At 34.0% G+C, this 12,504-nt stretch overlaps 1 protein-coding gene across 3 annotated transcripts; it reads left to right on the plus strand.

The window, feature by feature from the left end:
* Nucleotides 1–5,326: 5,326 nt before the first annotated feature.
* LOC108364545 (uncharacterized) lies at nucleotides 5,327–12,498 on the plus strand. 3 transcript variants are annotated; one of them, XM_017618268.1, is made up of 4 exons: nucleotides 5,327–5,333; nucleotides 10,927–10,934; nucleotides 11,661–11,986; nucleotides 12,053–12,498. In XM_017618268.1, the coding sequence occupies exons 1-4, from the start codon at nucleotides 5,330–5,332 to the stop codon at nucleotides 12,075–12,077; spliced, it is 363 nt and encodes a 120-aa protein (XP_017473757.1). In that variant the 5' UTR covers nucleotides 5,327–5,329; the 3' UTR covers nucleotides 12,078–12,498. The 3 variants fall into 3 exon arrangements, 2 of the variants coding, with proteins under 2 accessions (XP_017473757.1, XP_017473756.1); XM_017618267.1 differs by having other exon boundaries at nucleotides 12,244–12,498; XR_001847773.1 differs by lacking the exons at nucleotides 5,327–5,333; nucleotides 10,927–10,934 and adding exons at nucleotides 7,296–7,307; nucleotides 10,919–10,922.
* The last annotated feature ends 6 nt before the right edge of the window (nucleotides 12,499–12,504 follow it).

Below are 12,504 nucleotides of genomic sequence, written 5' to 3' on the forward strand. Positions count from 1 at the left end.
GCGCCTTATATATACCTCCACTTAGCTGTACTAGCTTATACATGTCGCATGTTGACAATGTGTTAGCTCTTTATCGTAATATTGGGGACCAACCATCTTTGTGTGCTTGATGATTTCAACTTAAGAAATGTAAGCTGGTCGTATTTCGATAATAATTTATTCTTGACTCCCTCAAATGTACAAAGTTCTGTTGAGTCATATGTTATTGATAACCTTTTAAGTATTGGCCTTACTCAAATAAACGGCCTTGGCAACAATATGAATCGCCTTCTAGACTTACTCTGAGACTCTTGTTACGTACAACATAAACTTTGAAATTTCAAAACCTTCTTCTTCGATATTCCCACCCAATTCATATCATTTACCATTGGTTATAGACATTGAATTTTTTGAATTTTTCGAAGATTCCCTAGTACACAAAACTTTTTCATTTAATTATAATCGCTGTGACTTTGCCACATTGGCTACTGCGTTGGGTGAATTACTTTGGGATAACTTGTTTCAGGATATCAAAGTTGAAGTTTTTTTTAATGTATTCAAAACCCACTAATCTGATCAATGTTCTAAATATGTGCCAATTTTTAAACCAAAAATGTATAAATTTCCTTGGTTCTCAAAAGATTTAAAACGTCTAAAAAATTTGAAAAATAAGTTTTATAAAAAATTCAAATCAACCAAAAAGCAATGTTTTTCGGAAAATATCGTTACTATAAAAAATCAGAGTTCTCAAAGTTAAATAAGAAGTGTTACAAAAATTATATCCGTGATTTCGAGCCGGATATTAAAGTAAGTCCGAAGCATTTTTGGTCCTATATCAATTCCAGGAAAACAGGTTCGAATATACCCAAGACGTTTTTTACAAAAAAGATAATGCAACTTCTGTGTCTGAGGCTGCAAATTTCTTTGCGGATTTCTTTTCGTCCAATTTCGTATCTGATAATGACCTGTCTGATGATGACCTATCAAATATTCGTAAAAAATTCACTAAGAGCACGTCTTCTACTCTTGATCTGGGTTCGCTTACTCTAACAGAAGATGATATTATTGAGGGTATCAAAAATATAAAAAGCTCGTCAGGCATAGATGCAGATGCTTCTTCAGCTATCTTATTCAAAAACTGTGTTTCCTCAGTGAAGCCATTACTACTGTTTATTGATGAACATCAATCACAGCTATTTTTAAGACTGGAAACATTTAATTATAATCGCTGTGACTTTGCCACATTGGCTACAGCGTTGGGTGAATTACTTTGGGATAACTTGTTTCAGGATATCAAAGTTGAAGGTTGTTTTAATGTATTCAAAACCCACTAGTCTGATCAATGTTCTAAATATGTGCCAATTTTTAAACCAAAAATGTATAAATTTCCTTGGTTCTCAAAAGATTTAAAACGTCTAAAAAATTTGAAAAATAAGTTTTATAAAAATTCAAATCAACCAAAAAGCAATGTTTTTCGGAAAATATCGTTACTATAAAAAATCAGAGTTCTCAAAGTTAAATAAGAAGTGTTACAAAAATTATATCCGTGATTTCGAGTCGGATATTAAAGTAAGTCCGAAGCATTTTTGGTCCTATATCAATTCCAGGAAAACAGGCTCGAATATACCCAAGACGTTTTTTACAAAAAAGATAATGCAACTTCTGTGTCTGAGGCTGCAAATTTCTTTGCGGATTTCTTTTCGTCCAATTTCGTATCTGATAATGACCTGTCTGATGATGACCTATCAAATATTCGTAAAAAATTCACTAAGAGCACGTCTTCTACTCTTGATCTGGGTTCGCTTACTCTAACAGAAGATGATATTATTGAGGGTACCAAAAATATAAAAAGCTCGTCTCGCATAGATGCAGATGCTTTTTCGGCTATCTTATTCAAAAACTGTGTTTCCTCAGTGAAGCCATTACTACTGTTTATTGATGAACATCAATCACAGCTATTTTTAAGACTAGGCCACAAATGATGTTGAAAATTATAGACCAATTCGTAAATTGTCCACAGTTGCTAAAATATTCGAAAACATCATTAAAACTAAACTTTTTTTTTGATGTCAAACATTTGATCTGCCCTAATCAGCACGGCTTTGTATCGGACAGATCTACGGTGACTAACCTTGCAGTTTTCACGGAGGATTGTTTCTCAACTTATCGTAATGGCTTTCAACTTGATGTGATATACTCAGACTTACAGTTTCTAAAATATTCGAAAACATTATTAAAACTAAACTTTTTTTTAATGTCAAACATTTGATCTGTCCTAATCAACACGGCTTTGTATCGGACAGATCTACGGTGACTAACCTTGCGGTTTTCACGGAGGATTGTTTCTCAACTTATCGTAATGGCTTTCAACTTGATGTGATATACTCAGACTTTTCAAAAGCCTTCGACAAGATGTCCCACAATATTTTATTAACTAAATTAGAATGTATGGGTATCCATTCGGGCTTCCTAAAATGGATCAGGTCCTTCCTACGCATGAGATCTAGCACGGTGGTTATCGATGGCGTTTCGTCTAAGCCATTTTTTGCTCTCTCAGGTGTCCTGGGCCCACTATTAATGACATCAGTTCCTGTTTTTCAAATGCTAGTTTTCTTCTGTTTGCAGATGACTTGAAAATATATTCTGAAATTAGATGCATAAATGACTCGGCTGAACTTCAATCGCAGTTTGGCAGGCTTTATACTTGGTGTGTTGAAAATCGGCTTTTCCTTAACATCAGGAAATGCCATAAAGTGTCATTTACTAAATCGAAAGTACCTTTAGCAACATCTTATTCCATTGCAAATGTTTGCCTTGACTCGTTAAGTGAGATTAAGGACCTTGGAGTACATTTCGACCCAAAACTCACGTTCACTTCGCACTTAAATAAAACTATTGCTGACTCATTTATTATCATTATACTATTAAAATGCTCTATACGGCGTTTGTGCGTTCAAAACTGGAATATGCTGCGATTATTTGGAAACCGAGTCATACTGTTCATATTAATCGTTTAGAAAAGGTGCAAAATGTATTTTTACGCTTTGCTTTACGTTCACTAAGGTTTGCGGAACCATTGCCATCATATCGAGCCCTAACCGCGAAAGAAACGTAACCGCCAAAAAGCAAATTTTACAGGAGAGACTTTTTTTGTTTTTTTTTTAATCCGTTTGGAAAATATCTTTGAAATTCTAAATGTAGTCTAAGCCCGGTGCAATATAAGTCATAGACTAATTTTTATCTTCATTTAACTTAATTTGTAGGCCAAATTAGTGAATTTGGCGCTTACGTTAATTTCGCTGTCACCATGGCAGGCTACTAGGCAAAAATTTGGCGCTTACGTTAATTGAAATTTTGGGGAAAACTTTGAAAAAACTTATTTTGTTTTCTTTTTTGTACACATCGACATATATAAAAACATAAATAAATATATAAAAATATATATTTAGTCAGTATTTACAGGTCACTACTAACTTCCATGTCGCTTACGTTATTTTTGCGGTAACTCAAAACAGCAGATGTCGCTTACGATAAAATTGAAAGTCGTATATCTCTGTGACTATGACGATTGACGATAAAATTTTTTAACAGTTGACCAGTTATGGCTTTAAGAACAATTCTACATCAAAAAACTAATTTCGAAAAACATGTCGCTTACGTTAATTTCGCGGTTAGGGCTCGATATGTATCCCGTTGTCGGCTGATTAGCCTACCAACTTTGCATAATAGAAGTACTTCTCAGGCTATCTCATTTTTATTGGGTATTATCTCGGAAAAGTTGAGTGCCCGGCCCTACTTGAGAGAATCCATTTTTATGTTCCTAGCCGTAACTTGCGTCGTTTTGACGCGTTTAACGTTGGGCTAAGCAGAACGGTTTCTGGTGCAAATGCGCCAATAAACAGAACCTTATCAGACTTTTTAGCGCCTGAAGCCGGTTATTGTCCGCAACCTGGTTAGACAGACTTAGATCCATTTCAACAATAGTAGAGTGGACTCTGTGCCCAAGTACACATTCGCATTCCCAAAACATTCGTATCATTTGATGCGATTACGAATGTCGAATGCGAATGCATAAAATGGCACGAATCATTCGCATAACGAATGCGAGTGCAAATATTCGCAACATCCCTGATGTAAACATAGAAACGCAAGCAGAAGAAGCTCTCACTCACATTCTGCATATACGCTTACAATTTTTGTTTAAATAAATTTGTTGCGATTTCATCTCTAAAGCAAATATTGATCTCATTTAATATATACTAGTATCGCCCAGTTGTCGAAATTCGACATCTTTTTTCATACACTTTTGAATTTTACCTATCACCAATAATAAATAGTTTATGCGAATTACTATTTTGAAGTCCCACAGCATAATTTATAGCGAATTTACAGGAAAACTTAAAATCGAATTATGAACGTTAATACCGGATTGACTAATGCTAATTCTACCAAGTATCCTCCTCAGCAGCTTTTGAAAATAGACCGAAAAAGGAACCTCGATTTTAATTTATAAAAAATATGCATATGTATTTGTATGTATAGATGAGGTGTTCATCACCAGGGAACGGATTTTTAGGACCTAAAAACCTATAAAAAAGGCAAAATAAAATAACGAAATAGGCTGGAAAAGGCAAAATAAAATAGCGAAAAAGGCAGGAAAAGGCACTAGGTATTGCAAGAAAGGCAAAAAAAGGCAAAACAAAATAGCGAAAAAGGCAGAAAAAGGCACTAGGTATTGCAAAAAAAGTAAAATAAGGCAATAAAAAAAGACAGAAAATTCGAAGAACAATCAAAAAATACATTTATTTTAGAAATGTTTATATTACAAGTAAAAATAGAAAATAGATTTGTACTTCGAATCTTTGACTATTTTATCCTTTCGAGTTTCTAACTCATAAAACTTTAATCTGCATAGTTGTAGTAACATTGAACCACAAGATGCATTTTGAAGTTTTCTGGCAGCATTTTCATTCGATTTCCGTGAAGAAAAGCCTTGAATGTACTAAATGTGCGCTCGACGTAAGTTGATACAAGTGGAGCCCAATTTAAATATGGAACGTTTGAAACGTTCATATTATCAGGAATAAGGGCGCTTTCCCCGCCATCCAACAATTTTATCCACACCCCTTATTGTCTCTAAGCCTACGTTAGCTGAGAAAACGAATTTGAATTTTTCCAACACCAATTTGGCAAGAGATCCCTGCGTGTGTATATTTTTTAATCTTAAAAAAAAAAATGTAAATGCTATAATCACTTTTTTAAAGTTAGAAAAGGCAAATATCTTAAAAAAGGCAAAAAAAGGGCAAAAAAAGGCAAATATCTTAAAAAAGGCAAAAAAAGGCAACATCAAATGTGTATATATGGAATCAGGGAAAGCTAAATCGTGGACATTCTTTATCGAATATACTTTATCTCTTTAGCAGAAAAAAAGGCAATTTCCATAAAATCCGTTCACTGACTAATATGTCAAAAAATGCAGACTGTAAATAAGTTCATAAGTACGGTATTGACAACATATTTTGCTGTGTCAAATTTCAGGACGTCAGCATAAGCGGTTCCAGAGATAAGCGATATGAGAATTTCAGTTTGTATGGGCGGTGCCACGCCCACTTTCCCAGTACCTACCATTTTTCACCGTAAGTAAGGTATTTACAATCTATGCATATGTGCTAAGTTTCAGTTCTCCAGCATAATTCGTTTTAGAGATATAGTGGTTTTCACAGTTTGGTCTATATGTCAGATGCTACGCCCCCTATATATCGGTATTATCATTTCTGGATTAGAGGAAGTTATATCCTTTAAATCCGTGTATGTTTCATTGAAATCGAGCGAACGGTGCATTCAAAAAAGGGATTGCAAAATTTCTTGTGGCGTATTTATATATAGATTTTAGATTTAAATAATCATATATCCATTTTAGATAATTTTTTTCGTGGAACAGATGCCGAAATATTTCTTCCTAAAGAAAATTTTACAGAAACTGAAATAATTTTTTTTAATTAAATGCTTTACAATTTAATGCTAAATTTTGGCAGATTTAAGAAAGAGAACCTTGATAATGAAATTTTTTCGGCTTTCGAGCCAAAGGCAGTAAACTCTGCCGATACGAATAATATTGTACCTATACTTAAAGAATTATTTCCTGAAGCCGAGATGATAAATGCAGAAGCCATCGATCAAGATTATAGAGCATTAACTGACTATGCAGGTTACCTGAGAAATTAATTGAATGAGTTGATGTTTCCAAATGTGTTTCATATCGCGCAGGGGACACTGTCTTTGTCACATTCTTCAGCTCGCGTTGGGCGCATTTTTTTTATTTAAAAATTGAATTTAAACCAAAAACAGGAATAAGTTGGCTATAAAAACGGTTGGACATTAAATCTGCAAATACTTTAGCAATAAAATATTCTGATGCTTTCTATTTTTGCAAGGCAGAGTTAATGATTGAATGACGATTTTTTTTAAACTACACAAGTACTTTCGGGTATGCAGTTTTATATTATAGTCCATTCAATTTTAGTATAATAAAGTGGAAGTATGAAATGGTGAAATGAAGGTGTTGCACTTTTCTTCTACATATATAAAACATACTCAACTTTTTTGAACATACAATTACAATGTGTATAAAGAAAATGCAAAAAAATAAAAAATGTTAAAAATCAACGCGAATTCCTAGCCACTTTAAACTTGCACTTTATTATACTACAATTGAATTGACTATAAACTGCATATCCGAAAGTTTTCTAAAAATTCTGACAATAAAGTTCTAAATTTTAATGAAATTTTTTTGTAGAAAGTTTGAAACTTTGACTTTTATGATTTTGGTTGTTGAATTGACTATTGGGTTGTTCACACTTGCCTGGTTATCAGGTTATCTGGCTAAAAATTATTATTCTGTATTGTATATTATTGTCGTAAACTGAATAAAAAATATAACCCCATAAGCAGATAACCTGATAACCAGGCAAGTGTGAACAACCCATATATTTTTATAAAAAAGCTAAAATTACATAAAAGGTTATTAAATTGTCAAACTTTGTCAATATATCGCGCTGCTGTTTTCGTGAAGTGTTTTACATATATAATGTATGTATGTACACTAGGCTGGGTCGATTTTGTATGGGTGAAAATAAAAGGAATTTGACCGTATTGTAAAAGTAATATTATGATGTCCTAGGTCTAAGCAAATTGCTATTGGCCACGGAAGATTAATTTTAACCTTATCTTTAGCCCGCAAAGTGTATGCATTTGAAAATTAAACTTTTGTTTGTAATATCTATGGAATGCGTTAATTGTTATAAACAGGACGATATATCAAATTAAGGGTTATTAAATTTAGTACCTCACGTTCATTTATAATTTTTCAATAACTCTACAGGTTTTTAAGATATTAAGATACAACTTACAATAACTATAATTTTCCCTTATGAATTTTCAATTCTTCATTACTTCAGCAACCAAGTGAAAAATACAAAAAAGTGAGACGACATTTATTTCAAACGTTCTAATGTTTTCGGATGTTTATATAATTGGTCAGTTTTCAAGATCGTGGTGAATGAAGTCAAACATATATTGTCAAAGATTAGGAATAGTTTGATAAGTTAATAGTAGTTTCAAGCATATAAGTATTTACATACATTAACATAATACAATCAAGTCCATTTATGCAGTCTTGAAAATTGGTGCGGAATGGTTTCATTAGTCACCGAAGAAGCACATTTTTCGCGGTTTCTAAATTTACCGTTCTATGAAAGTAGGGGACGTGCAATAAGTGTTAAGATATACATAAATATTTTAGTTAATTCCATTATGTGAAAAAGTGACTGTAGGTCTTTAACATATCCTGGGAAATCCTTTTGAGGACTCTCCAATTGGATGATATTGCTTTGCATTCAGCTTGAACGAAAAAAGTCACTTCCTAGCACACATTTCTGTAATCCGGTTCTTTCATTTAAAAGTTATTTATACAATTGAAGGGACATTTTTTGAGAAAAAAGCTGGAGATCCACTTAAGTTTTTCGATATATCTTTGGTAAATGTTACTCGATCGGTACGTAATAATTACCATATTCAAGGCGAGACTTACTGTTACTAATTTATGATAATAAAATGATGCAAATCGGTGGTTATAAAAAAATTATATAAGAATAAAAAAAATGTTGAGCAAAAATCTGTCAACTTCCTATATTTGCATCTTTTGTATTGTATGCATAAACACAAGTAAATTAATTAGTGTTTCTATAAGTTGTGCCTGTGCAGTGTTTCCATACTCATTTGCATAAACAAATTTTTTCCACAATGATGGAAAATAATAATAATAATAATGGCTTTTCTATTAGAGCTACCGAAATCGTTCCTAAATTTGCAAAAATTCGCAAATTATAACTAATATTAAAAAAAGATTAGAATATTTGGAACCAGCGACCTAAATGCACGCCAGCAATATTAATGCTGTTCTATACATCTTTTGACTATAGGCCAGTGCAATTATCAATAGAACAATTAAAATTTTATTGAAAAAAGATAACGTTGAGATTAACGATAAGCTAAAGGGCTGCGAGAAATGATATTTTACTTTATCTTTTGCGTTAACGGATTCATTATCTAATAATATGCACCAAACCTTTTTGCTGAACCCAGAATTTTTAACAAGAATTGTTCTAATTCGACTAGTGTGCTGTCGGTCACTTGGCGGTCGATGCGCAGGCTCTTACAATTAAAATAAAGGACTAATATTTCGCAGGCTTGTTGTTGACTTCATGATACAATATATTTTCACTATTACCAAGGGATTTGAGAAAAATTAGATTTTCGACCCGCCCTAATGTACACTTTGTTACGTTTTGTTCTGTAAAGTTATATGTTCCCAATAATTTTTATGATAATTCATTAAAACAGTGAAATACTTCCTAATATTGTTCCATTTGCTAAAATAAGGATATAAATATGGGCTCCTAGTCTGTAATAAAATACATTTTTAACCGACTTCCAAAAAAGGAGGAGGTTATCAGTTCGTCGGAATATATTTTTTTTTTTTTTTTATGTATGTTACCGCATAACTTTGGACCACGCCAACCGATTTCGATAATTTTGCATCGGAAAGGTAGTGTCTCAGAGGTGGTCCCATACTAATCTGGTTAAGATCCGATCAGCGGATCATGAGATATATATATATATATTTTTTTTTATATGAGTTGAAGTCCGTTTTTTTTTTTTTTTAAATTACTAGTTTTAATATAGAGTACGCATAAATTAAAGGGTATATAAAAAGGATATTTCTATTGAGCGTACTCTTCATAAAAGAATGAATGCACATAATGCTTGGTTTTCATTAGGTCAAAATCACTGACATCAAAAACTGCCTTCATCTGACAGCTGTTCATTTGGTGTCAAATGCGTTTTCATTACATTTAAAAAACTGACCAAATGTCGATACCGCAGTGCATGTCAAATACTATCGTCAAATTTCGGGGTCAGATGATTGACATTCCGTTTTCATTAAAGGTGCCAAATCCGTAGATGACATTTGATCAGCTGATAAGAGGAAAACTAATGAAGTGTGAAATATNACTATCGTCAAATTTCGGGGTCAGATGATTGACATTCCGTTTTCATTAAAGGTGCCAAATCCGAAGATGACATTTGATCAGCTGATAAGAGGAAAATTAATGAAGTGTGAAATACGAAATTAATAAACATATTAAAAGAAAAGGCAAATTACACATAAATAATGAATAGGAAAAAGACCATCGCAATAGCTTGTGCGGCACTTTGCTTGGTAACTACCTTAAAAGCTTGGAAAGAGAAAAGGAGGCAACTGAGGAAGGTAAAGGCGTGGTGGATCAGACCAGGTCTGAGAAATAGAGACCGCTGTGGGTTTTATACTACGCTGCGTTCCAAGCTAGAAATTCAGGACCCAAAGTGGCTGAAAAATTTCCTCAGAATGAAGGTAGAAGATTTTGACTATCTTGTGGAGCGCCTCACGCCATACATCTGCAAAAAAACAACGAGTTTTAGAAAGCCAATATCTGTCGGAGAAAGACTAGCAGTGACTTTGCGTTACTTGGCAACCGGGGATAGTTTTTCCAGCTTGATGACAGTTTTTCTATTGGGGAAAACAACCATTTGCCACATTATACACGAAACTTGCGCTGCACTTTATGCGATCTTAAAAGACGAGTTCCTAAAGGTTAGTTTTAGTAGATATAATCAATTTATGTTAATCCGAAAAATAATTTAAACAAGTGCAGAGAAGTGAATTCTCACCCCGGAAAAAATAAAGTGGGCGTGCCCCGCCCCTTTTTCCTGATTTCAAGGGTATATAACATTTCTCGTACAAATTAACATCTAGAGATTAGTGGCCCACTTAAATAAAAAATGTTACATTACATATATTTCATAAAGATTCCGAGCACTACGGAAGAATGGGTAACAGTCGCTGACCGTTTCGAGCAAAGGTGGAATTTCCCCAATTGCTGCGGAGCACTTGACGGAAAGCACATAGCCATTCAAGCGCCTGCACACTGTGGATCAGAATATTTTAATTATAAGAAGTTTAACAGTATTGTCCTGATGGCTATGGTAGATGCTGACTACAAATTTTTGTTTGTGGAAGTCGGAGCGTATGGTCGAGAATCTGATGGCGGAGTTTTCGCAAGGTAAGATCTCTTCAATATGTTGCTAAATAATCCTAACATTTCCACTTTTTATTTGAAACGATTTCTTTTCATTTCAGATGCCCACTTTCGGCAGCTCTTGCTGATAATAGCATTAATTTTCCGACTCCGAGGCCACTTCCACATGAAGCGGACCCTATGCCATTTGTAATAGTGGCTGATGACGCTTTTCCTTTGAAAACTTACTTGCTGAAACCATTCAGTTATCGCGAGCAAGTTATGTCATATAAAATATTCAATTACAGGCTATCACGAGCAAGAAATGTAGTAGAAAATGTGTTCGGCATATGTGCATCGCGTTTCCGAATTCTCAGAAGGCCAATGGACGTAAAACCGGATTATGCAAAAGCTATTGTCCTCGCGATTTGTGTCCTGCATAATTATCTCTTAACACGCAAATCAGTATACATGCGGAGATCTGACGTCGACGATGATACAAATGGCGTTGCTGTGCGAGGTAATTGGCGAACGGAGTTGGGGGAAAACGGAATGCTTCCATCAATTAGCCCCAGCAGCATTTTAGGTAGGCCAGCAGACAACGCAATAAATGTGCGTGAAAATTTTATGGAGTACTTCTTAACACCCCACGGTGAAGTTGGATGGCAATACAATAGGACGATACTGCATAACTCATTTTTGTAGTTTACCCACTTAGAATAACAAACAAATCACATGATATCTAAAAAACTGCAACAAGTTAACAGCAAAAATTAAAACATAAAAATTAATAATGCTTTTAGGCATCGTACGGACAAAATGTTGACCCCAAATGGAAAAAAGGTCTATTAATGAAATTCAATATAAAAACTGACTCACATATTAAAATACATACATTTTAAATCCAGTGTGTATTTATTATGCAATTTAATAGTAACAGCATATACATATATATGTACATACACTGTCAATCAAAAGTGAGTGCATGATGTTTTTTGTTTAATATTTGCAATGTTTTTGAAGTTAAAATTTTGTTAACTAATATGTGTGTCTTTGATATTGTAGAAGTGCCCGTCGCCGCTGACCTCATCTGGATCCCCATGTGACGCTGAAACAAATGTGGAGTCTGACGATTCACAGCCAACGCCATCAACATCACGAGCAGCGGGAGTACGACGTCGTGTTCAGAAAGATGATGATGGGTTTTCCGAGGTGGTTGAACGTGCGTTAGAGACCATGTCAGCAGCTGGGAAAAGTGATGCTTGGGATGATTTGGGTAACTTCATTGCCTCAAATGGTCGTGAATGGGCAGCAGAAAGCCCGCAACTGGCAAAGGAGTTCAAGGCCGACATGTATGAAATGGTGTTCAATTATCAGGAGAAATTCGCACGGTAAGAGCAGTAGCAGAATTGTATTGATAAAATCTTAATTCGGATATTTCTTATTTAATTTTTTAGGCCAATAATGCCGCATTTTTTGTAATTTTTATGCTTTCCGCTACGTTGAGAGGAAAAACCTTTTGAGCTAAGTCTCATTCAATCTCATTGTTTTTATTATATTTATCAACATATGTTAGTCATAAGCAAGCCAAATGAAATGTGCCTTATTTTTTGTTATACTTATTTATTTTTTCTGTTTTTTTTTACAGTATGCGGCCAAAAAATTACCAACGGGACTCAGATATTTGTATTTTCAAGTTTCTCCGATTCTTTTAATATTGCTTAATGTTTTAAGGCTTTAGTGAACTCAATAACATAAAGCATATAAATCAAAGATTCAAACTTTGTGCACATTTTGTACTTTTTAAGTCTTTGCGTTGCAGTGGCACATTCAAATGTATACGGTATGGGGTCAAAAAATTACCAACGGGACTCAGATATTTGTATTTCATTTCTCATTCTTTTAATAT

This window comes from Rhagoletis zephyria, unplaced genomic scaffold (assembly GCF_001687245.7).
Source record: "Rhagoletis zephyria isolate East Lansing unplaced genomic scaffold, Rhagoletis_zephyria_1.1 Rzeph_scaffold_01589, whole genome shotgun sequence".
Classification (NCBI taxonomy): domain Eukaryota; kingdom Metazoa; phylum Arthropoda; class Insecta; order Diptera; family Tephritidae; genus Rhagoletis; species Rhagoletis zephyria.